Source organism: Cyrtonyx montezumae, unplaced genomic scaffold, assembly GCF_038088225.1.
Source record: "Cyrtonyx montezumae isolate F1298 unplaced genomic scaffold, pur_monq_1.0 scaffold_14, whole genome shotgun sequence".
Lineage (NCBI taxonomy): Eukaryota > Metazoa > Chordata > Aves > Galliformes > Odontophoridae > Cyrtonyx > Cyrtonyx montezumae.
Genome location: NW_027071870.1, coordinates 5,983,309 through 6,010,180, shown reverse-complemented (window position 1 = coordinate 6,010,180; position 26,872 = coordinate 5,983,309). Strand labels below are relative to the sequence as shown.

The 26,872-nt window shown below is 40.3% G+C and overlaps 1 protein-coding gene across 4 annotated transcripts in view; it reads right to left on the bottom strand.

The window, feature by feature from the left end:
- CACNB2 (calcium voltage-gated channel auxiliary subunit beta 2) overlaps window positions 1-26,646 on the bottom strand; it is a 229,735-nt gene extending 203,089 nt beyond the window's left edge. For all 4 annotated transcript variants that reach the window (XM_065731335.1, XM_065731336.1, XM_065731337.1 and 1 more), the window contains exons 1-2: window positions 26,551-26,646; window positions 16,229-16,321 (exon numbers count right to left, since the gene is read on the bottom strand). In XM_065731335.1, the coding sequence (XP_065587407.1) occupies window positions 16,229-16,321; window positions 26,551-26,646 (189 nt within the window). The remainder of the gene's footprint in view (window positions 1-16,228; window positions 16,322-26,550) is intronic.
- Between the last annotated feature and the right edge of the window lie 226 nt (window positions 26,647-26,872).

Here is a 26,872-nt window from a genome sequence, read left to right as displayed (position 1 = left end):
TGTCACTGCTCAGAAAAGCATCAAGATTGATATAATGACAATGATTGGTATGAGTAACAGAACTAAAATGCAGCTTCTAAAACGCTTGATCCAATGCTCCCCGGTTCTGAATTCCAAGACATCACTTTTTGGATTCTGCAAAGGAGCCCTTCTGTTGTATTTTTATTTGTTAGAAAAATACACCTGGGATTGTTACACATAGACAATGGTATTATTAACAAAGAAAAGCTCACCATGCAACATCCGAACAATAGGCTTTTTCACTATAATGTTTCTTGGGAATTATAGTATTAGATTAATGAGATGTGCAAATGCTTTAACGACTCAATCTCCAGAGCAATGAGTCATTCCTAAATGCAGAATAGCAATTACACTAAAAACAACTTACGTGATGCTGTATTATACACACTAAAGGTATAGACCATCTGATTTCAATAAAGAACAAATGCAGAAAGGTCCCACAGAAATAAGAAGGCTGAGTAGACACAGAAAACATCATAGCAATGTGTGTTGAATTTGTACGCAAAGAGATGAAATAAATACTAAACAGCTGCAGAATCAACTGAGATGAGGGTCTGACCATCAGGTAGAGGCACGAGAAAAAACACTTCATGCCACCAACCACAGGCAGCAAAATGAGACAGCTGTTTCCCTGATCCAGTGGGACTACAGTTACCATCTTCTGGCGTGTAATTCAGAGCAGAAGACTAATCTAGGTAATACAAATCAACTTCTGAAGAACCTTGTCTTTCTCTGTGACTGTTACTCACATAGAGGAACGCTGCTAGCTGGAGTGAGGGCTGAAGTGGCACTTTCTGTCTTGGCTATTGCCAACAGCATCACTAATATCATACAAACTGTGCTAAGCAACAGTACAGGTTGAATTTTTACCAGGTTCTCCCTTTTCTCCTAGAAAAGTAAGACGAAAGCAAGCAAGCAAAAAACAATTTTAAACATTAGAACAAATTGCACTCTTGAAAAAAAAAAAAAAAAACAGGCAAGTTTGCAGTGTTGATAGTAATTAATAGCTACACTCATAGATGTTTAGGATGTACCATGAAAGGAAGAAGCAATGTTTATCCAAATGTTTCAGTCACCCTCATTTATAGTGCCTAGAGACCTAACAACAGACTGCTAGCGATGAAATAAATCAGCTCTATCCAGAAATCCCTAGCACATTCTATGCGGAAAAACAGACAAAGTAAAATGTTTGTAGTCACAGTGGGAAAATCGCTTTCATTCAATCTGATACTCTGTGTCTTCTATTTACAAAGGCTGGGATCATTCTCTGTATTGACACAGTAACTCAATTTCCATTTCCTTCTGTTTCCAAAGCTATCTCATACTGAGCACCTGCTTACCTCACAATTTCCAATGCTTTGTTTTCTTTGTCAAAATGTTCATTCAAAACAGGGTCTCCTTCTAGAAGTTGGGGGCACACATGCCAAAAAGTTAGATGTGTAACAGGAACATCTGACAGCCCCAGAGCAGTCCATCCACTGCCCAAACTCAGAACCTTCTGGGAACACACAGCGGACTGGGGCTGCCTTGAAAACTCCAGGGCAGAACCAGAAGGACTGAGATGCCTCAAATCCACATAATTATCTAGTTTGAAAAGTACCTACACCCATTAGCCTGACACACAGAGTCCCAACAGTAAACCATGTGCTTTAGTGTCACGTTCACGTCTCCTAAATTCCTCCAGGGATGAGGACTCTATCACTTCTCTGGGCAGCCTGTTCCCATGCTTGACCATCCTCCCTGTGAAGAAATTCTTCATAAAATCCAATCTAAACTTCCCCTGCTGCAACCTGAGACCATTTCTTTGTATGCTATCATCTGTCACCAGAGAAGGTAGACCAACACCCTTACCACTGCAATCTACAAGTTCTGTAGGTTCACAAGGAGTTCTACAGATTGGTTTGATTAGGGTCTTAAAGTAAAATCCTTAGCCCTGGCTTAAACTGTGTCTAATATACATCTATACAACCATTCCTCTAAGAAATCCATACAACTAATGTCCTCTAAGGCTGAGAAGTGGTGTGAAGCACTTGATCAGTAACAGTATACTGGCTTCCTTACCACTGGGCTGGCCACCAGATGTGTCCTGGATCCACAGAGAAGACCCTGTCCCATACAGCAGTCTAAGCAGCCTATGCAACCCCAAGGCCTCAGCAAACTGCCAAGAACACGGAGGCAGGTAGCTACAGGCATTTGTAGATGAATCGTCAGCAGCTCACCAATCTGAGCTGTGCTTCCTTGTCCCACTGGGGAAATTCTTTCAGTAGCAGAGAGCAAACCAATGAAAAACACTTTTCTAAGCTGTCTGAAAAAGGTTTACACATCAGATTTTCGTAGTGTTCTGCTTCGGGTATGACTGATTATACATTTCGAGAACGATCCAGTTTTACTAAAACCCAAGGGCTATTGTATTCCTCATTCCTGCACGACTGCTAAAATAGCTCTTTTACAGAGTTAAATAGATTTGAGGGTAAGGTCCTTTAGTATGACTAAGGCTGAGAAAAGTCTTGCTCTAAGCTGGTGGTATCTTACAGAAGGCTGTACAAAGAGCTAGTAGAGAAAAATCACAGAATGATACTCTAAGCAGAGAGGCAAATGTTTGCCAGATTAACTGTAAGATGCAGCACTTAACTTCAGATAGGTGTTCTGAATAACCAGGAATAATACCAGTCTAATAATATATAATAATATCTAATAATACCAGTGAACTTCTAATAATATCTAATAATAAAAATGAACTTATCTAACATGAAAAATAAAATCTTGTGTGCTGCCACATACACTCTGCCTAGGAAATTCCTATTTCAGTTTTGAATAAGTTAGGAGTAATATTCCCTTAAGTCCAAAGCCACCTACAAAACAGCCATTAAGAGAAAGGGATTCAGTATCACATGACAATTCGATGACTAATTAAATGTCTCTTCCAGTGTGTAAATTGACCCAGAATTATATGCTGACTAATCACAAAATTTCTCATTGATGCCAAATTAAAAGAACTTTGGAAAAAGCAAAGTTACTAATTTTGTCTGTCAGTTTCTACCTGTATTTGCAGATGGCTTACCAACAGGAAAGTTCAGTAGAACTGGCAAGCCTAAATAGGCTACAGTTTTTTAGCCCAAAAGTTAGAAGAACAGAGCAACAAGAACAACATGCTGAACAACGTGTCAGTCCTAAGCCAGGAATGCAGTGCAAGTAGCTACTGCTGAAATCAACCCCAGGGAAACACCACAGAGGATGACTCCTTTCCTGACTGGGTGCCAGTGTGAAAAGCTGTGCACTATTTTCCTACCTGTTGTTCTGCAGAGGTAGTAAAAGCACAAACAATGTAAAGATCTGACAAAACAAAAACATTTCAGACCCTACTTGTCCCTGTGACTGATGTTTCCCTCTTATTTAACTGAGAGAATATTGTGGCAGTGTTTTCCATTACTAATAATACATCTTTGTGATTTCCCTGATGACTAGTGACTCTGAGCTAAATGTACATCACTTGAAAGTGCTTCCCCTCATCAGCTAGGATGGCCAGAGGGAGATGCTGGTAGCATAGCAATAGGGGCTGCACCTTCCCACCAGCATTTCATTCCATTTTGTTGCAATGTGAAAGATGGCAGCAGAGGGGCAGTCTGACAGAATGGCTTCTGATACGGATGTGAGTAGGAAACAAAGTTGTGGAATTGAAGTCCTCCATGCAGAAAAAAATTGAAGCCATTGACATTTGTCGATGTTTATTGAATGTTTATGGAGACCAAACAGCGGACGTGAGCACAGTGAGGTGGGTGGTACATTTCAGCAGCAGTGACAGCAACTGTGGTTCACTTCCACTGATGCAGGTTTCAACAAAACATGCATCACATGCATGTTCATGTTCATCACTGGCAAAAATGCATAGGCAATGGTGGTGTCTGCACTGAAAAATAGTGTTTTGTAGCTGAGAATTTGCTCTGTCAGGCAGAGTTACTGTGCTCATTGCAGATGTTGCAGTTTCCACAAAAATAAATAGGAAGCACTACTTTTGGAGTAACCTACACATATGTGGCCAAACACAATTCCTCTTCCCACAATGCAGCTCAGACAAGCCAAAAGTCAGGCACACATGATTTAACTGATCCTGATCAGTTAATCAGGAAACCAAGGATTTTCTGTGTACAGTGTAAGGACTTAGCTCCAGATCAATGTGAAGAATTTTGCCAAGGCAGAAAGCCAACTTCTGACAGAAAGAAAACCTGATTAAATACCAGATTTTGAAGTGGTGTTAAATTGCTTTTCACCATATTGATTTTCAGGCATGTAGGGGGGACCAAATTAAGTAAATTCAGAGTTGCACTCACCCTGCTGGAAGAAGAAAAAATGATACTTCAGACTGCCAAGAGTTTGGAACCAAAAAACCTTTTTAATTAAAATGCCCATGATCGAAAATCTAAGCATGTAAAATTTCTGGACGTTCTATTGCTTGTAAGTACACAGGCCTGACACTCAGAAAAAGTTTCCATGTTCTATGGAATTATAAATACAAATGTGACAGAGTTTTATTTTGTCTCCAAAAGTTTCAAATCCTTGGTCTGAGTTGAATGCTATACATTTTTAATTATTTTGGAGCAAGCATTTAAAATAAAAATCTTTTTTCTTAGTATCATAATGTAATCGTTTATGGTACCAACATTTGAGATAGAGGTCCTTCAAAAAGTATGCCAGAAGATATGTTGAAATAGGCAGGGTGTACATCAGCTGCCTGTTATAATTATATCTCACATCCATTCAGCTGAGATGATGACAGCCTAGACACTGAGAGAAAGTTAAGTGATTGCCAGAAATAAGGGATGGGAATTCACTGCATTGGTGACCTAAAGGCTAACTTGTAGACAACAAAGGAATTATTACCATCTTTTCTAAAATTACTACTTCCTTCTAGAAAGCTCTGCCAAGTTCTGAGAAGTAAAATAACAAAAGTGGTCTGCTAAGGATACAAGACAATTATACGACTATAGGAGGATATCTGAGATAACCATTAGGTAATACATCTCTTTGTAGGAATTGATTTTGATGAAAAAAAAACATAGCTCATTAATCTTCAAACTGACGTGAAGAGCTTGAGAGAGCTCTGCCTTCATTCACCTGCTCAGAAAAGCCCCTTGCAGTGTCTTGTTCTGTGCCACAGCCACAAAGCCCACAACACATACCACATATTACGACCAAGAGTTCATGAGTCAGCATGAGATGTGTACATCAAACAGCCTTGCAAAAATTTAGATGTAAATTTTAAAAAGTGTTTTTTCATCATTCGAGAGCAGTCATGTAACAAAACTTTAACAAGTTATTCTAAGTTAAGGAGTATCTGTTGTCAGAGGTATGTAGGAAATGTGGCTATAGTTCATAAATAGTTAATGAGTATTATTTGCATATAAGGGAAGCTACACTTAGAAGATATAATACAGACAGTGTACAGAATACGCTTTGCTTCTCAATCTTTTGTTAAATTTTTAAGTTGTGGCTTAGATTATTCATTTTGAAGCGTGCCACCAGAGAGCCTAGCTGTGAGTGGGAATAAAAGAATCCAGCCCCCTGGAAGAAAAATGACACTTTTTGGCTCTTACTCAAGACAGAACAACTCACATAATCTGTTCATAGGGTTTCTACAGGATTTACGATAGCTGTGCCTATTTGAAAGGCAATTCCAGCAGATACATTAAACTGGGGGGAAAAAAAATCCATTACATTTTACACTGGTTATGGAATCAATCAGAAAGAATCTATATGTTGTTTTGAACTTTCTTGAAGGAATACTGAGAACTCTATGAAATGCAATACATATGACATATCTCTCTGCAGAAAGCATGGATGTTGTAAGAGAACCTGCAGTTTATTTCTACTGAAAAGAAGTTGCTTTGAAGGAAGAACAGAAACAGCCCAATTATCTTACTGTAAAAGTTTTCTCTGGTAAGGAAGTCTGTTCTTATAATTGTCTCTTTGAACCTCATCACACCCAGTGAATGCCACTGTTACACTAGGACAAAAACACATTAGCCAAGGGGCTTGATCTCAGACAATTAATCAACTTGGTTTGTGAAAGATCACGTTCTGTGCTAAATGGAGAAGTTCCAAAATGCAAGTTCTAATCAAGCATTAACAAATCATTTAGCTAATTTAACTGGAGATTTCAGGAAACAAATTTAAAGGAAGAGAAGCATCCCATCATAAAATGGACAGTACCAGATTTGCTTTAGAATGGGAGGAAGGCAGAAGATGCTTTGCTATGGCTGCTGGGTTGGTGTGGTCACTGGCCACATCCCCTGCCTGTCATCAGGACACTCTGGCAGAGCAACTGGATTCAACTTATGTGTCTAGCCAGAGCTGAACAGTTTAGAGACCACCAAAACATGCAATTTAAAAATGAAATGCAGACAAAGAGGTGGCTCCAATAGAGAACTGTGTGCTACTGATTAAGTGCAGGAGCTCTTAAAGTTCAAGCAATACCTATGGGAAGCTTTCCCAAAATTTTCTGCTGATCTTCTGATGCAGCACTATAACCTTCAAACAGTTTCTCTCTTCCAAATCCAAATCAATATTTAACCTAGCAATGCAAATTCAAGTTATTTTCTATTACATGCAGTCTTTCTAAAAGAAATAAATACTACATGTAGGCTGATGATTGTGTAAAAAATATAAGGATTGTTTTAAGTAGCTCTTGCTTATGAAGAATTAATCAAACAAGATTAGAAAAATCTTAAGCCTCCAAGAGTTAAGTCATTTCCACAAAAAAAAAAATACAGAGCACACTGCCAGCTTTTCCAGACCATCTCCAATGAATCACAGCTTCCTAGTCCTCAAACCAATGCTGCTGCTCTTCCTCTTGGCTGTGTCATCTGATCTGGGGCTTTATCACAACACCACACTTACTTATTATGTAAGGTTATAACTCATTTTCTACATTCAGATTGAAAAGTAATGCAACATGGAAGTTGGTCAAATCTATCACTGTGCCTTCATGCTGTCCTTTTGGTAACAGCATTTTAAATACCGTTCACTTATTCTTGGATAATAACAGGTATGTAAAGATTTTGCAAGTTTTACCCTTTGATAGCTTCACACTGCTGATGGAGTTTAAGCAAACTATTTCTCATAAGAATATATTAATGTTTTATTTTGACCTGCTACCGTAACAAGACCAGTCTCCTTAGGAATACATCTCATTTTCATTTCAGTGTAAATATCAGATGATGGACAAATTGAAATTGATGTTGAGAAGTAATGTGTAAAACCAACTGACTTTTGATTATACTGTCAATAATTCAGGCAATTTCCTCAGTAATTATTTCAAGGACAAGGCTGAAATAAGCTTTAATCTTTTCTTACTATAGCCAAACACTTCCTTGACATATTAGTGTTTTCCTGAAACAGAATTCCTGAAAAGTAAATGAGTTCAAAGAAGGAACAAAACAGTATGTTTTTCTGAAGAGGTATGCATCTAACATTGTTTTGGAAATGTTGTAATGGGAGATTACTGAATATATAATAGAACTTCATTAGTTTGCAGGAAAAATAATCTCCACTTGCCATGTCTCTATTTCAATCTGCAAAACAACTTAAAATGAAGAAATACTGCTGGAGGCAATAGGAAGAAAGATATAAAAAGCAGACAGAGATATATTTATCCTTTCACTTCACCTGTCCCCCTTTCTTTCAGCTCCCTGCTCATTTGCAAGAACCACTTTCCTACCTAAGACCTGGATGACCTCATGATAACAATCATTTATCATACAAGCTAGCAGTTTATGTGAAACTTAGAATTAACACCATGCATCTGAACAGAGGCAGAACAACTCAGATATTCCATAAGATCAACTACTAAGGAAGGGCAGCTTTCCAGATTTACATAATAACTAGGGCTGCTTCAGGTCTTACTATTTTTCAAGTCAATTGTATCTGGAAACTGAAATGTTATGTGCCTATCAAAAAAGATGTGCACTCCACAATTCAATACCCAGGAAAAGCCTTTACTGTAAACTCATTTGAAGATTGATATTTCATTTTAGCAGTAGTGGAGCACAAAGCTTTTTAATGCAGCTACTACTCCAGCAAAGAAAAAGCTGAGTGAGATCAGACTAAAAAAACAACATTCAAACCTACAGGAACGTATAATCAGTGTTGGAAGTACTGTCTAAATAAATAGCCCAAAAGAAGACAGTTCTCTGCTGCAGCTGCCCATAATACTGGCAACTCCACGAGAAATTACACAGAAATACAACTTGTATACATTGCAATGTATCCAATCAGTGATGTACGAGACAAAGATTCCTGAGTCTGAGCAGGAATGCACTGGTCTTGTGAGAGACAAAAGATGCAACAGATCCCTCGGACTAATTGCAGAGTACCCCTCCTCACTGCCTGAACCCCAACAGAGGTGGGAAGGACTCTGTTGGACACCAAGGGAATGGGAAGCAGCTTGCACAGTAGCCAACCAGGCTCCGTCTCTTCCTGAACCGCTTGTATTTCAGACTGTGAGATGACATTTGCTTTTGGGAGGACCAAACAGTTCCCTTGGGTCAGACATTCGTTCCCAGTCAAAATGATGCAGCACAAGCCCAAAAATTGGTACAGTACTTAAAATTACAAAAATGATTTTGAAGTTACTTTTCTGTAAAAAGAATTAAGTCAGCATCTATGTTTACAGCCCATTTACATATAGGTATGAACTTGAATTTTAAAAATGAGTTAAAATATCTTCTCAGAAGAAAAACCAACATATTGTTGAAAAAGTAATTTTCACAGTGGATTGGTCCAATTAAAAAATAAAAGTCTGAAAAACAATCCCAGATCAAATCTACTTCAACTCACTAGGCCTAAAATGTTGCCAAAATACTGCACTAAACTTCATAAATTATTTTTGGACAGGTTTTGCATTAGGTACAATTAAACAGAATGCAGTGGAAAACTTGTCCCACTGCAGATATTTTGTGAGTTTGTACTTAATATAGTTAGAAGACATCCACGATAGCATATGAAAGAACCTTGCATCTCACCACCATGTTCAAAATTAGTATTTCAAGTCAGACAACGCCGCACATGAGAACCAGAAACCACAGTGAATTTCCTGGGATAAACAGGGGACAAAATAAAACAAACCCCTTGATTCTCATTCGATCATATTTCTAATTTTGATTCATCTCTTTACAACTGTGTAGCTTTTCTCCCTCAGAGCTCCTGCTATGCTTCATGCAGCACATCAAGAAAAAGAGGCATGAAGGTTCTCAAAGCAGCTGGAAGGTTTTGGTGCACTCAGATCATGAAAGCGCACTGTTTAATATAAAACTTTGAGAGACAGACAGCCAGAGAACAATCACCAGTCATGAGGATATTTGGACAAAGAAAAAAGCCTTATAAACACTCTTCCCACTCTCTCCTTATGCCATGAAGTACAATGGAAGTCTCCTATGTTATATTCTGCAAAGTTGCAAAGAGGGTGCAACTCTTCACCAGTTTGCTCATCTGCCTGAAACCCCTCATATCTGCCAAATGAGCTGAGCCCACACTCCACCTCCATGGCCCAGAGTTACCTGTCACCAGCAGAAATCCCTCAGGGCTCTGCTACACTAAAGTCTGTTGCAGCCTTCAAATGTCTTGCTACAAAGGGATGCACGTGGAGTCAGTAAACTTAGGTGCTGTATTTTTTTCTGGCTGCTCAGACGTTTCTCCTCTCTTTGGTATGCCCAAAGAAGAACAGAACTGGGATGCACATGTGAGAAGTCAGCAAAGGCACAGATTCAATAGCTACCACCTAGGCAGCTGCCACTGCCACTGCAGAGCCTGCACGTGCCAGTCCTCTCAGAGGAGGCCGTGTGTGTCATGTCAAATACCTCTGAACAGCCACTGCCCACCTCAGACATCTCACAAGAGGCTCTGGCAGTCACCTCTGCAGCCATCAAATATGGGCCCCATCTTCAAAACGTCACCGTTAGCTATGCTGCTTGGAAAGGCTGTGTAGACTTCAGCTGTACTGAAAGTAACATCGCACATCAGATCAAGGCTAGAAGGAGATGGCCTTCAGTTTTTAATAAACTATTATATTTAGTTGTTCTCCCCTGTAATTCTCTCATACCCTGCTACAAGATGCATGGAAAGAGTGAATAGATGTATAAGAAGCGTTTTAATGATGCTTTGCCTGTTTGTTTTAGAGGGTGTAGGTTTTCTGTTTTTTTCTTTGTTGTTTTTTCTTTTTTTCTTTTTCTTAAAAAACACATGGCAGCAGTTTGCTTTCTATTATTAGTCACCATTTGAGGCAAAAAAGAATCCATGAAAGAATTGAAGTCCGCAGATGAACTTCCTTTCCGCCGGGATTTTTCTCAGCCATCTCCCCTTCAGTCATGCATGCCAAAATCCCATGCTTTATAGGGGCATCTGTTCTATTCTCTCCAGGCCAAAAAAGGAGACTTTTCAAACCCTTACTACATTTGAGGAAATGTATAGCTGAATGAGCCTAATGCGATTTTCCCATGTACAACTGCTCTTCAGGCTGTGTGTACAACTGTCACCAAAAGGGAAAGTCCCTTTCTCTGCCCTCCCCATTTTCTTCCTCCAGTTACATACTCCCAATTCACTTCTTTCCTACTGCTCCTCCCCATCTAGCTAACTCTTACCATATGACTGGGAACCTGAGGTATCAGCCATTAGTGAAACTAAATCAACAGTCGATATGAAATGTTCTTATGAATCCCTGTATTGCTCTAAATGCTTCACCCACTCTTCTTTTATCAACTTGGTATATTTCATATGACAAGAAATACATTTACATTAAAAAAAAACCTCTTTCCTATTCTAGCACTACTCCTAGAGACATTATCTCACTTCGTATCATAATAAACAGAGACTCACTGGATTTGACTAAAGACTGATTAATATTGCTCGATACAAAAAGCACATCACACTGAAACTCCACTGCTTGACTGTGATTTATGGTCACACATTGGCCTTAAGAGCAAAGCTTGGCAACTCCCACTACTGCCAAGAGAACAAAGCAGTACCAAAATCACACTCTGTATACAAACCTCCACTCTAGGTAGCTTTATCCAAGTAAAATATATCCCCTTCAAAACCTGTATTTCACAGTAAAAAACATATGATGCTGGAATTCCATCCAATTAGAAACACACAAAACAAAGGTTTTAATCTTTTTCTAATAAACAGATGTCATAGCATGTATCCACAGGCATTGCTTTCAGTGAAATCAGTACAAATTAGAACAAAGACAAGAAGAACCTAAGAAAATAGGCCCAGAAATTAACTTCACAAACAAAAGATGGTAAAATTAAGCACAACATTAGGTATATTTTTGTGTATTACAATCAGTGTTTAACAGTACCTCCAGAAATTTGACACAGGTTGTTTTATTATGTTTGTAAGCTAAAGCCAAGCCTGAAAAGCTCCTTTTTATTCTGCAAGCCAAACACATCTCATCATTAGAGGCACACAAAGACTGTAAGAGTATATTTAATTATAAAAGAGCTTTTTTTTTTTTTTAAATTTAGTTAATTTGGCCACACAGTCTTCAAGAAACCAGAACAGTCCCAGCAGAGAAAGCATAGGCAGCTCTTAGCAGAAGATACTAAGACTGCTTAAAGCCACTGTCTGTTCCTGCGCTGCACAACTGACTTCCGTGGCTCAGTCTGCAAGTGCACAGCCTGAGTGCACTGCAAGTGCACTGGCAGCCTGAGTGTAAGATACAAATATAGCAGTTCAACCCCTCACAAAAGGGTAAATCAAAGCTAAGCTGTATATCTTGAAGAAAATCAATTAAAATACAAGACCACATTCCTGACACGGCCCAGTTCTCTGTTGAATTCAAGGCTAAGAGGCTTGTTTTCGAACAAAACTAAGTCAATATTTTCAAATAGATTTTAGTGCAAATCTTAGTTTTACCATTCATAAAATTCAATAGGTAATTACACAGCTAAGCAAATGTCCTTAGAGGAAAGTAGCAGAATAATGAATTCCCTACATAATTATTTATAGCTGTGTTTTTGAGTGAACACAGTGTAACAGGCATCAAGCCAACGTTTAGAGGCAGAAAAAACCCACAGATTTATAAAACCTTAAATATTTCAGTAAGCATGTCTGTAGCACACAGTCTATTTCACAACCTAATCTGTCTTTGTGATACACAGAAATCCCAGCAACTTAGACTGCCTCTGTGATTAATCATTAGGATTTAAAATAAAACCTTGACAAAGACAGGTCCAGAAGTGCAAGCACAAAATATGTAATGCTATCAGAACATGCAAGTGCTTAAAATAATGTTGCTGGGAAGTGCCACAGTGCTGTCTGCAAAATATTTTGTTTGATGGGTATTCTGAAAAGCCCCTGGGAACAAAATCATTACCATGCATCAGGCAAAATGGCAGCAAGTACGGATCAGATTCAATTCAGTCTTTCATAGCTAACCCCAAGAACAAGCTGCTTATCACTCCAAACCTCAGGAAAGATGGTGAAAATACAATGTTCTTTAGCTCCCTAAAGACAACTGATTACAGTTAGCTAGAAGTCGATTAAAACATGGTGTGTTTCTCCTTCCCAGATACACTGCTTAATTGCTAATATGAGTTCACAGCATAGGGAAAAAAAATTCTTCCTTCTCCAGCTGTTGAAAAGTCAAGCAGGAGCTGCTCATAAATGGAAGGAAGTCCAAGCTGTTATTTCCTAATGCTCTAACATCATAAATAACACTCTAGAGACAAAGTGAAACAATTCTTAAAAAAATACATATAATAATAATAATAATCAACAGATTGAAATATGATCCTAAGCCATTTCCTAAAACCTGATAGGATTTCAGTATCATAAGTAAAAAATAGAAATTAAAATCCATACCAATGGATAAAGTTCACATTACTGATGAGATTTAACTGTATTGAAAAGAACTGCTTTAAAATTTCTATTCTATATATAAAATTGCTCTTGCTTAAGTTTAATGCCTCTTCTATATGTATCTGTAACAGCACTGGATAAATGGCTCTACTCTTTTTCATTACTCTGAAAAACAAATTTAAATGAAACAGATCTTTGTGCACAGGGTCATGCAGGGTGCATTTCATCCTCCTTATACAACAGCAGCAATTTTCAAGCAATTTGAATAAAATACTATTTTTTTCCTCTCTCATTCAAATAAAACTAAGTTGGCATTGTTTCTACTACTGTAGCATTTGGTACACACTGCAGGAAACATGCCAGGAACATACCGGAGCCAGAGGTGCATGTGCCCTTAAGGATATGGACAAACACAAACACAATAAAGCTTTGTCAGTGCAAAAAGTAGACACCAGCTGCCCGCTCCTGCAGTAGCTTTAGCTCAGATGCCCAGTACTTCCATGGGTTGAAATGACTGAGTCCTTTTTCCAACTTGCTCTTGCATAGAACCTCCACTGCGCTATTCTCACACATTTTTTCGGGACTAGACACATTTGTTTTCTCTTACCCAGCACCACTTCCCAGCAGTGCTTGCAGCAAGAACCTGCTTGCCTTTCCCGCTCACCCAGTGAAAGGCTAGGTCAGCTGCAGATGACTCAAAAGCACTTTCCAGACATTCTTTCTTGTTTATGAGGAACATAGTCAGCTTTTAGCAATAAATGCTCAGGACAACTCCAGGAATCATTCTTGTGCATAGATAGGAGCATTTGTAGAGGTGCCCGTGGAAGTTGCAGGATAAATTTGGAGGTAAATATGAGAGGAAGTGAGATGAAAGGAAACAAGTCAAGGGGAAGAAAAGAAAAGAAAAAAAAGCATCAGTAGGCACAATGAGCACTGCTGAAATAAACAGGTTGTGTGCATCCCACATGCAGATCACAATCACTGCCAACAAACCTACAAACTACTTGCCAAGCCAAAACTGACTTCCCAGTTTTAAGGCAACAATGAAATATAATAGAACTTTGCTTCTACTGGTTTTGGATTTATTTGTCCATCCTACTTGTCTGCTGCACTTATCCACTTCATCACATTCTTGGATGCATTTTTTCTCCCGTAAATAGATGATTATGGCAGAACAATTAAGTTCATTTATATCGTGTAAAATATCCTCCAAGACAGATGCAAAAAAGGCAATACACAGCAGCTGAGCCAGCAAAAAGCAACTGCACCCATTCTTCTTAATGTATGGAGCATATTTTCATTATCTCATTCTCCAAAGAGAAGAGTAAGCAGTCCCAGCGAGATCAGGACAGGTAAGCTTGATGAAGATGCAGCCTAAGGTCTGAAATAAACCACCTAGCAGCAACTGTGAAGACACACTTCTATGCATCTGCTACAACTCAGTGTCTACCTGCACATGATTTCCTAGGAATGTTGAGTGATGTTTATTTTTAGACAATGCCACGTAATATATTTATCCATTAACATCTCTTCATTATTTTTACTAACAATATCATATCAAAACTGAGCTTTGCTTCAGCAATCTCTGATTTTTTCCTTCAGCTCAATTCCCTCCCCTTCAGGCATTTGTATTGTATAACTTGCGTAACTATTAAAATTGGACTTAGAGAGCAACACAAATCTGCTTTATAAAAATCTGCACTTGAGGAATTTGTGGTCTTTGTTCCCTTCACAGTCCTGGAAATTATAGACTACTTTAGACTATAGCTCACCTACCCTGATTTATAAGTCTGTTTTCAAGATTCTGATGAATCATTCCCCACATTCCGTAATCAGAGCTCCATCAACTATGAGAATACAACTCAACATCAATGTGGAGTTTGATGATCCATCCTCCTTGCCCTGCTCCCGTGAAAGATACCAAGAAGAAATACTTAAGACTAATTTCAGACCTCATTTAAGTAAACAAGAAAGTCAAAGAACTGTGTGTATCCAGTGTAAAATAAACACCCGTACTCAGCTAAAAATGTTCCGAGCTTAGCTCAACATCCACAAGGAGCTAAGGAAAACAGCAACACAGAGTCTTTACAAAGAATTCTTAGGACTGAGATATCTGTTGCAACTCCCAAACAATGCCTTTTTTTCAGAGTATTTTTAAACAGGAAAAAAATGCCATAAATTAGTGATTTATTGATCCAGGGTTTCACTTTCATCTTGTTCACACCACTGACAAACTCTCACGGTCAAGTAATATTTCACACCTATATCCAACAGATCTGTCTCTTTCAAATCAATGGTCTATCACAAAACCTACTAGCATGATCACAGCAGGACAAAGCAGAACATTTTTTGCAAACAGAGAATGCATACCAAAACAGCTAATGCATTAGCAATACAGCCACTAAATGGTTTGAGACAGACAGACACATGCAGGACAGGAAGGATGAGAGGGAACTCAGATGCTTCCTTATAGTAAAACCAAAAACTCTACAATTAAACCTCCTGAGTTCCAGAAACCCTTCACAAAAATAAATAAATAAATAAATAAATAAATAAATAAATAAATAATGCTGCAGCTTGAATCAGCAGAGCACAAGCAAGTGTATTTCTGGCTCTTTGGATAGGTGCAGTCAGGCTATAGCACTAAGCACCCCTTGTGCTCTCTGGGTTGTCCTCCACCATAAGCACACAGAAACTTGCCGTCTTTGGTCTGTAGCCAAAAACCCTTCACTGCATTCGTCATTATCTCTGTTGACCAGATCAAGTTGTTCTTCAAGCACCCACCTGTGTCTAAAATACCAGTGAGGCTCCATGTAAGAAGGGATCCCAAATATACATGCAAAGGAACAGGCTACAGGACCCTGCAGCACCCCTTCAAGCTTTTTCTGGCCTTTCAGCATCTGTTTGATGAGCACAATGCTGCCAGGAACTCTCCCTCCAATCCATGCTTTTAAATAACACTGGGAGGAAAAGCACAGCAGTGAGCACTGCCTCACACAGCACTATTTTAAGCAGGAAATTCCCAGGACTAGTAGGTTTTGATGCTTTCAAATGTTGCCACTTCAGGCACTGCCATCAGACTCCACCTCCTCTTTCAGCTTCAATCACCTGACAGCACTACAGAAACAAAAATAATGAAAACTACTATACATGGAAATGAATAAGAAATGAAAAAGAACTTTTCTGCCAAGATCAAAATGATAGCAACCAAATATTTTTCTCTGTCTTGGAAGAAAATTATAATAAACCTCAGGCCACAGTATCACTCTTTCATTTGACAATTTATAAAAGAAAATTATTTGAACATTAACACAAACAAGTCATCCAGACTTAAAAGCTGAATACCACATACCTGGCGTACAAAACTATTAGAGGTAGTATCAGAAGATGTACTCCCATCTGATCCTTTGAAGCGATTTTTTCTTCTTGCCCCTTTACCATAAGACTGTTAAAAAAAAAGAAAAAACATATTAGTGATACGGTGTTAGTTTGTGCTGCACAGACTGCTCCCTGCACAAGCTTTATCAGCACTTACAAGGCCAGCAGAGCTTCACATGATCAGCTTTGTGCTAATTGATAAGCAATGTGCAGTAAGTAACCGATGGGGCTATGCATATAAGTGCTCACTAACAAAGGTAGATTTGGCCAATTGAGCCTTGAATGTTTACTTTTTCAATTTAGATTCAGAGAAGCATTTCTAAACTTGTATAGTTGTATTATTCACACAAGTCAAAATGATTAAGAAGTACAGCATGTTTTGCAGCTCGCCTAAACGCACAAGCTAGGATGGGCAATACTGGATCAGCCTCCAGCATGTCACAGCTGTGAGCCAAGTCAGCTGAGGGAACAGCAGTGACCAACAGCTTCTGGGTTCAGATAGAATCCCACAACTGTGAGCAAACATAAAAACAACAATTAAAAAAAAACCCTAAAAGTTAAATTCAGGAAAAGTAGCATTATAGATAAAGAAGGACTAAATATGGAACTGGAAGAAGGACATGCTACTAAAAAGGCACCATTTGAATCCATCAGGAAATCAAAAAAACGAAAGGAGAAAGCAAGTAAAAGATGATTAAACTATGTTTTAGAAATACAGTAAATGACCACCTCCACAAAAAAAAAAATTGTTTTGTGAGATAAACAGAAACCATCAATAAATACTGTGAAATATATTTAAAACAAAACAAAACAAAACTGAGAGTTCAAAACCATGCCATTTGCTACCACTTTTGGGGGGATGACTGTAAACCATGTTATGACACCACGTCAAATACTTCCAGATAAAGCATAATCTTGCAGATTTGTTCCGTGCAACCACATTAGGATGCAGCCCTTTATATCTAGTCATATTTCTAAAGTTCATCTAAACTTGCATTAAAACCATGTCTTGACAACTTCAAGTATTATTTCCCTTCAGACTGATAAATGTAGTTTTTTGTCACTCATCACTATGCTTTAAAGGTCACTTTACTACTAAACCATCTTTCTGGCTCACTTCTCCTGTCTTTAAATACCACCCACAGGTCCCTGCAATAAGCAGGGTCTTTCTCTTCACTTCCAAGGTCTGCCTTGGCATATTCCCAATCTTAACTCCCATCTTGCATTCATCACTGAACTTTAAAGTTCCACAATAAGTCAGGGAAAAAAAAAAAAAGGAAAAGCTTCAGCAGCCACCCTCAGTTTCATGTTGAATTTTCATTGATTTGTATCTTATCTTCCCCTAGACTATCTCACTATCCTTTTCCCAATTATATTAAATATATAATTATATTAGTTATTCATTATGATTTTCTGACACTCTCAGTCCGTGCATCTACATCATTCCACCATCTTTGGCCATAAGCTGCTATGGCCCTGAGTTCAGTGACAGTGAGAAAACTGCTATTAGTGTATTGGGGAATGAGCTTGAAAATGTGTTACAATGTAGACAGCAAACCTTAGGATGAAACCAGGTCTGGGTGCACCAAGTGAGTCCCTCCCTGGGTTTTGGCAGTGCACAGAGCACCAGAAGGAGCTCCAGGCACAACTCACAGCAGATTTCATAGCAGGAAAGGACAGGCTCCTGCTCAGGTTCAGAGGCACAGTTAAAATTTCATGCTGGAAACATCTTCTGATCATGACTTCAAAATCTGAGCTTTGACTCTCGGCTAACAAACGTTAAATACAGCAGAATGCATCAGAGCCTAAAAGTAATCGTGGTGGGTGACAAATAGCCACTAGTAAGTAAGATCGTTTTTCAAATCAACAAATGCAGATAGTTGTCTCCAAGGGATGCGGCAGAACAACCTCCGGCTGTATCCAGACCACTCATGGTGTCTCTGGGGGACCTCAGAGCACTGTTTGAACTCCAGCACTACAACAGCAATATAAGAAGAATGACTCAAGTTACAATAGATCTGCCAACCTGACACTGACTCTCAGCAAAATAATTTAATGTGCTTCATCAATGAGCTAACAATGACTTAAGAGCAACAATCTTCGCCCAAACTGTGGATTTATGGCAAAGATATTTTGCCAAATTAATATAATTTTTGCAAAAAGAGAGGCTGTGGAGTCTCCTCCTTGGAGATCTTCAGAAGCTGCCTGAAAATGGCCCTAGGCACCTGCTCTAGGGGTCCCTGCTAGAGCAAGGGTTGGGCCACACGGATCCAGGTGGTCCTGCCAACCTCAGCCTTTCTGGGATTCGATGAAAACAGAACTGGACAAGAATTGGACAAGAATTAACAGCTTGTTGCTCAAGGCAGAACTATAGAAACAAACCCAACAAAGCCAAACCATTTAAACATGCTAGCATGCTGCATATCATGGGCATCACAAGGTGACTTTCTGATGAGTCGAGTAAGTCACAAAACATAAATTGAAAAGTGAACAAGGAATGATTTCACAAGGTTGTATTTCTAAAAGGAATTTTTGTCAACAGAAGAAAATTTTGATCCTACAAAGGACTTCACAGATCTATTAGAATAAATAGTAAACTGGATGTGCTATTACTAGTAAATTATTGAAGAAATGCTCTAGTTATCATTATAGATTGGATGGTTATTGGTGAAATATATATTTATTTTTTTTTTACACATGATAGGATAAAATATTAAGGTTACATACAATACATACAGATTGGTTTTGACACTGATGATCTTTAAATAAAACAACTTTTTAAAATAAAAACTTACTCATTATTAAAAAATGCTACCACTGGAGCAACTACAGCAACATTGTTACCTGCCAGCATTCTGAGCATCTATATATTTCTGTATCCTTCCACAAAAAATTAATTCACAAAAAAATGAAGATTCAAAGTATTCACATAGTAGCTCAAGTGTATAACTAATCTACATAAAGATCAGAGTATCTAGACAATTTCATAAATAACGTGCACTATAATATAGTGCAATCCCTCAGGAAATACTAGAACAATGTACATATATTCTCTTCCACAATCACATTTTTGTATTTGTAACTAGTTTTTTTTAAATATGCACTTTACTTAGAGAATCATTTATTCAGTTTTATAAGGCAAAAAAATGCTGCAAAACAAAATAGGAACGGTATCCAGATTTATGAGGACAAAACAAACAAGACCAGAATAAAAAAGCATTGCAAGCAGAGAGACAAACTGCTTCTCTACCTGCATAGCAACAACTAAAAGCCTTCATTTCAGGCAGCATCACAGCCCAAATCTACCTCAAACATACGCTTAACTTGATTTTTCAGTCACTGTTTGTTGGGTTGTTTTATTGCTTGTGGGGTTTTATGTGTGCACAGCAGCCTGCATATTTTTGTTCCAGTCTTATATAAGCAAAAACTGTTCAAGGGCAGCAGCTGCACGCCAACTTTGCACACAGGACGCGTTGGACAGGACAGCAGGCTGCAGGGAGGGCCCGCGACACAGATGTTTTTTGCATGGACTGATTCTGAATCAGAGGAAAGGGAGGATAACTTCAGCAGGTGAGAAAAGTCCAGTTCTGTTCTTCTGATTTTAAACAATACCAATCTGGGGCTACATTTGTCTCCTATGCCTTCCAAGCCTATCTCCACAGCCAGAAACACTGGAAACTTTTTCTAAGCAAGTGATATGTCTTCCACAAACAGATTTCAAAAAACGATTAAGTGTCTCTATCATGTGAAGAACCATGAATACTCATCCTGTCATGTTCATTATGTTTTGCTTTTTTAATTTACTTTTTCCATAAGAGCTTCATGCAAGAACAAGAACTTTGTATCAAAAGAAAAAATAAACACAATCTACCAGATTCATGCCATTCCGGGGAGAAAAAGAATCACAATGAACCCAATATGTTATTGTGATTTGCGTATGAAAATCAGCTGTCTAATCTATGTTCTGTTCAGCACTTGGCTGCAATTATGTAGCTAAAAATAAAGGGCTGAATCACAATGTGAGCATTGGCCAGCAAAAGCAGCAACCTGGGGCACCTTCCTTAAGCACAGGAGTCCTGCCCACCAGAGCAGCCCTAAGCCCATCCTATACCATAACTTATCCCAGTTCATTTTAATACAGTAGGCTCCAAGTCTTGACAGTAAGTCTGCTTATGTAAGAAGTTGGCTGAAGGAAACATTCTCACTGGATTTCAGCATCACTCCTTTACACAAATAAAGATCTGTATACATGTAAGTGTTTACAGGATCAAAAGTGAAGCTCGGTTTATTAGTCAGATGTGTGAAGTTCTTCTAAAATCTGTGGAACTGCCAGGGACAAGAAACACAACCACACATATTTATGTTTCACAGCTTCTTAAAATACCTGGCAGACTATGTGAAGCCTTAAAAAAAAATCTACCAAAGTCATCTTGTAAAGAATAGTTCATCAACAGAGACTTAACAAAGCAAAGAACAACTCTGTTTTCCAGCCTTGACATGCAAGTACATTGTGCAACTTTTGTTCAGACCGTGTAATCAAACAAAATATGGGAATCATGTGAAGCATTAGAGGCATGAACAGCAGTTTCCTAGTAATAAATGGTTTTACTTACAGCTACCTCAAGTTATTGCAAACATATGAGATTAATGTTGCCTAGTGAAACCCTCCAATTTTAATGAGGTTCTGCCTCAAGACATGAAAGGCATCTACCTGTTACATTTAATGCTCTAATACGTGTAACAAGCAGAAAGCGTGGTTTATCATTGTATCAAAATCCTATCATCTGGATGAGGTGAGGAACATTTCATTTGTACGGCTATTCACAGTTAGAGAACTGATCTTCAGTGATAGTCTGAAAAAAGCCTTCGCCACCAACCACTCCAATGGCATTACATACCAAAGAGAAATAGGCTACTAATTATAACAGATAAAATAGCATCAGCCATCAAGACTGATGCCATGGTTAATGGCAATGATAAACTCAGGAAACAGGAGTCATCTATGGAAAGTTTCCCTCTGCTGGACCTACTCAAAGAGTAAAAGAAGGAACAGATGAATTAGGCATCAAAGTTGCTGAAATGGATTCAAGTCTTGAAATGAAAAAAAAAAAAATGATGTAAGAAAGGAACCAGGGAGAAAACAAACAAAAAATAGAAAATAAAAAATCAGTGCTGGAATGAAGCTTACATGACTTCCAAAGTTGGAACTCCTTTGAATGGAATTGAATGACAAGTAACAAGGATCAAAGGAATACCAAAAGGTAAAGAGATAAAGGCCTCAGTACTGAGCTTTTCAGGACTCCCCAGCTCTAACCCACCATGGGAATGGAGGCAACAGAGCAATGTTGGACACAGCAACGCATCCTGGCTGGCCTTGCTCCCAGAGCTGGTTTTCAAGTCACCCTACATTGCTCTGTGGCAGGTACTTGGCCCTGTGATACACCTTTAGTGAGGAAACTGTCTACAGAGCACAAAGTCACATTCCCATTGCAGAGAAGAATCTCAAACCCTGATTTCTTCAAACAAACACTCTTTCCAATTATGACAATTAAGAAAAGACCAGAGATCCCTTGAGAAATCCTATCAAAGTGAGGTTCTCCCCAGTCACCAAGTTCACATAAGTTAAAATGCTGAGGCTGCTAAGTTCAGTCAACAGCCCTTCTTTAAAATCTAATACCTAATCAACAAAACAACAACAACAACACACAAACAAAATTATTTATCCAAACTTGCATACAGCATCCAAAATACTTGAGAAATGTCCCTTTTTTCCCACTAAAATGAAACCACTTCTGCTGAGAAATCTTTGGTGCTCCTTTCTGCTGGCCTGCAATGAAGTCTTTCCAGTACTGCCACCAGAAATAGCCCAGTTCTCACCAGTCTGTGCACTTCTGAGCAGTTCCCTGTGCTCCCACACTCCCACTGGGGCCCTAGGTCAGGGCACCCAGCAGTTTCCACTTCAGCAGACAACAGCGTGGGGATCTGACCTGTTCTCCTCTTCTCCAGCAACTCAGGATATTACACTGATCAAACTCTGCTGCCCCTCTCCCCATTGCACCGCTGACAATGTCTACTCATGACAGAGCACATAATGTCAGCCAGTGCTGAGGCCTGTGCCCAAACTCAGCCATGTCTCCTTCAGCCTTTAGAATCAGACACTACAGTTGAAGGCCACATGTCTTCTACCCCCCCACCCCCCCAATGAATTTCTTTGTTTCTTTTACAGACAAAAGAGACCTGTTTTGGCAAAAGACTTGCAGGAACAGCAGCTGCCTATGGAAAGCTTCCCTCTGCCCTGCAGGGCAGGAAGGCTGATTTGGGTTGCTTTGTGTTATTTTGAAACTCTTCCATGCTGGCACAGAAAAGAACTGAGTCAAAAGAAGCAGAAGAAAAGTAACTGAGACTTCCAGAGAAGCCAAGCTTGGAAGCGTACGGGAACTCCTCATCCACAACAGTTTGAAATTATAAACCTAGAGAGGAAACAAGATAAAAACAGAGATTGCTCTAGAAAATCGCTAACGTTCAAAGAAGTTAAGAGTGAAGCTGCTAAATTGCTTCACAGAGATTTTGCAGTCTAGGAAAATGTTAAAAAAAAAAAAAAAAAGCAGATATTAACTATAGCCCACAGATGCTATATGATGATGTGCAATACCTGAGTGGCCAAGAACTGTCTCTGGATGAGACAACCACGCAACAACTTTACCTGTTTCTGGTGAATCCAGGACAATGCAAAACAAACCTTAAAAGACTAGAGAGTTTATCAGAAAAGTAACAGCTAAAAGTTGAAGAGCTTTCTTTATCAAAGATTACTAAAATGTATTTTTTTCAGCAAGGAGCACAGCGCTGGAAGGAAGTTACCACTTCAGGAAAGAAAATACTACCTCTTGGCCAGGACCATGAAAAGCCCATTGAATTAGTTTGATTTCTTCTCTTTATTCATATAAGTCCTGCTCCTATGGCTGGCTTGCACGGATCCTGCCAGTAGAGCAGAGCCTTCCATGCCTCTGTCAAGAATGGCTATTGTGATTGCATGAGTAAAAAAAGGGGATACAAAGTGCGTTTGTTTGTCATCTATGAGGTATTCTCTCCAGTTAAACCGGAGAAATACACTGTTGCAAAATGTTCTCTTGAAGAATAGGTAAACCCTGTGCATCCTGATAAATCAGCTTAGCCGAAACGGAGCAGCAGAGGGCAGCGTGATTAATCCACAGGGAATACACCGTCGTTCCCTTCAGCCCTCATCACTACTGGACAGGCAGAAGGGAATGGTGCCACGAAAAGACAGCTAGAAATCTGGGAAGGGCAGGGCCCATAACTGCACTGATATTCTCGAATTGTCAACACGCGCTCTGCTCCAAAATTCCCGTGAGCATCAGCCACGGTCAATACAGAACGAGAACTGAGGACGCCCATCCCGACCCCGTGCCCGCAATTCACCTGCAGAACTGCAGCCCCTGCCCATGCCAAGAGCCACCCCAGCAGCCTTTGGGCCAGGAAGGGGGAGCACAGAACAGTACCAGGCCACAGAAGAAATCTAAATGCAGGTGAACAAGCTGGAGAAAACAATTAAGAAGGGAACTGTTTTCATTTCAAATGTGTCAGGCTGTTAGAACGTGCACTGGCGGATGATAGATAAGAAGGCAAGGAAAAGAACAGGAGGAAAATAACAATGGGGAATAGGGAAGAATTCATCCAGGGCATGATGCCTCCTTCCTCAACAAGGTTGCCCACTAAGAGGCCACGTAATTTACTGACCTGAGTGCAAAGGCCCTTCCTATAGCAGAACCTGGGAGGCTGTGGAATGAGAAAACAGAAACTGCATCTCAATCCTGGGGACTGATGGACTTTGAATTGGGATCAGAAAAAATTAACTGGGGGGAAGGAAAGGAGAAGAGGGACCAAGAACTACCATGAAGGACATTAATATGCCCTAATGAAATATGCTGTATACAAGTTGCCAGATCATCTGCGTTAATTAAAGTGATTCATTTGAATATTCTAATTCAGATTCCTAGATCTGAGAGGATCTTGAAAGGAAGATCTTAAAATGGTAATGAAGTCTATTTTTCAAAAATCAGATACTGATAATCAACCACTGATACGGTTCAATAGTTCACTTGTTTTATGATTACTGTAAATCAGATGCTGAGCTTATTATAAAAGGGTGACACCTAAAACTGCTGCTTTGCGGTGACACAAATTAGTGATTAGTGTCACTATCAGCACACGCACACACCTATAGCTAAAAGCAAAACAGATAGCTAAAAGCACACCACAAGCCCTGCCTCGACTGGGATCACACTGAGCACCCAGAACTACACACTTACAGTAACACAGACCTAAAAGCCACCGTGTCCCGGGTAATACAAAAACATGAACACCTTCTCCCATTGCAAAGAAGTTCCCAGGTCCCCCTGGTACGACTGCCAGGATCAGCACCTGCGGGGATTTTATTTCTTTTGCAGGTCTTGCTAGAAAAGCACACTATAAAAATAAGAAATAGATTATATGCAGTGACTATCTAGGAACAGCTCTCATGTATTTAATAATCATATAAGAGAAATTGCTTCCAGAGTGTTAACTGCATCCATGCCTCTGCCAAGCAGTGACAAGTTTGGCCAAAATTGATGGCCGGGCACAATCCAAGGTATCGACCGCAATGTACTGCCAGATTTAAGGAAACCCTCAGCTTTTCAAAAGTAAAAAATCTTTAGTAAGAGAAATCCTGAGGCTTTCTACAAATATACAGAGGCTCTTCAATTATATTTTGCTTAATCATAATTACCAGCAGTAGCACTTCAGAGAGAATACCTTGAGGAGTGATATCGCTCCATAAGCTCGCATGGCTTCTTTTTTTCCTTTCTGATCCATTACTTGGCATGAAATGTTTCTAGGATTGACACATAAGTACCTCAATGAAAAAGATAGTGATGGGCATAGCCAGAGGACCTGTCGGCAATCTCCTTGATTGTTCACTCGCTCTCATCAAGCTTCTCCTACTCACTGTGAGTGCTTTCTAAAGCAGCAAGATCTTACCATATTGATTTTCTGGAAATCACATTAATGGAGCAAAAACCCAGATCACAATAATTGTCTCTCACGATTAGGTGAATTTTATTATTCAGACAAAGAGCTCTTTTATTCCCATAGTCTTATTTCTTCCATACCAAAGGTTTGTGCAGGACTAGGGTACGTATGTACAAAGGAGATGTGATTGTTGTCTTGCCTGACAGAGTCTGGTTCTGAAAAGTGAAAATTATTCACTCAATCAAAAAAGCTGTGTCACCACTATCTTAAAAATTGGCTTTTTGGCTTTAGGTGTTCAGAAACCAATTCTATAAAACAGAAGTACTTTACCTGAATCATAGATAATGTAGGTGTTGGCAAGCTATCTTCCTCTCTAAAGAGAGGTTCTTTATAGCTGGTTATAAGGGAAGGAAGGGAGGTGGTGGGGGAAGAGAGTGGAAATCAGGTTTATGATCAGTGCTTGACCCACGGTACCCTCAGTAGCAATGTGCCATGATTTAGCAGTCACCAATTCTGTACATAGGGGTGAAAAGATACACAAAAAGGGTGTGGGTCAGAAGCAAGTTCCCTTGCTTCTGAAGAGGATGGCAAAGCATATGGCCCTGCCAAAACGCGCTCTGCGCTCAGAGACTGCAGACAAATTCACATCCAAAGAGACACTTGTTCAGCCCCACCTCGGCTGCCTTTCAGTGCCGGGCTTTGCTCTGCTGTCGCTGCTCCCAGCACCCACGGAGCCATTAGCGATTCCTGTGCCAGACGGGCACCGTCTTCCCGCGGCAATCCGGCACTCCCGAGGGCAGAAAGCGTCAGGGAGAGCTTTGGCAGCAGCAAACGAAACCGCCACCCCAAAAGGAAAAAAAAAAACCCTCCGAGCTCCAGCAAGCATGTTTGCAATTTAAAACACACGCACTCGGATTTTACCACCCTTTGACTGGGTTTAAAAATAGCACCGCAAGCCTTTTGTAGCCAACTATTGCAAACTCGAAGGCATTATGCAACGTTCCCCTATTGAGCACGAACCACCTTTCAGAGCTCAGCCCTCTCCCCTCGCGGTGCCCGTCCACCTGAGCGCTCGGACAGCCCCGAAACGCCGCACTCCCATCAGCGCCTCGGAACCCGCCGGGCACCACCAACAGGTTACCGGTGCGGGGAGCCCGGCCGGGACCTGACACTGGCAGTGCCGCCTATGGGGTCGCGCATCCCGGGGTCCGGCGGCGCTCCGGGTGCCAAACTTTCTCCCCCCGCTCCCCGCCGCCGCCGCCGCCCTACCTGCGCTGCCGCCGCGGGCAGGGGGTTGTCCAGCAGCTCCATGGGCACCTCCTGCGCCGGGCTGGGAGGCGATTTGGCCATGTCGCTCTGGACCATTGGCGTGAAGCCGGGCAGAGCCGAGCCCCGCGGCGGGGCAGAGGCGGGCAGAGCCGAGCCGAGGCGGGGCGGCGCGGCGCCCCTCAGCGCCCGGCCATAACCGGGGAGCGGGCGGGAGGGCGAGCGGGCGGGCGGCGGCGCGGCCCTGCCTGCTGCCGGCGGGGAGCGCGCGGCGCGGCGCGGCGCCGGGGGACGGGGCACCGCCGGCGGCGGGAGCGGGGGGAGG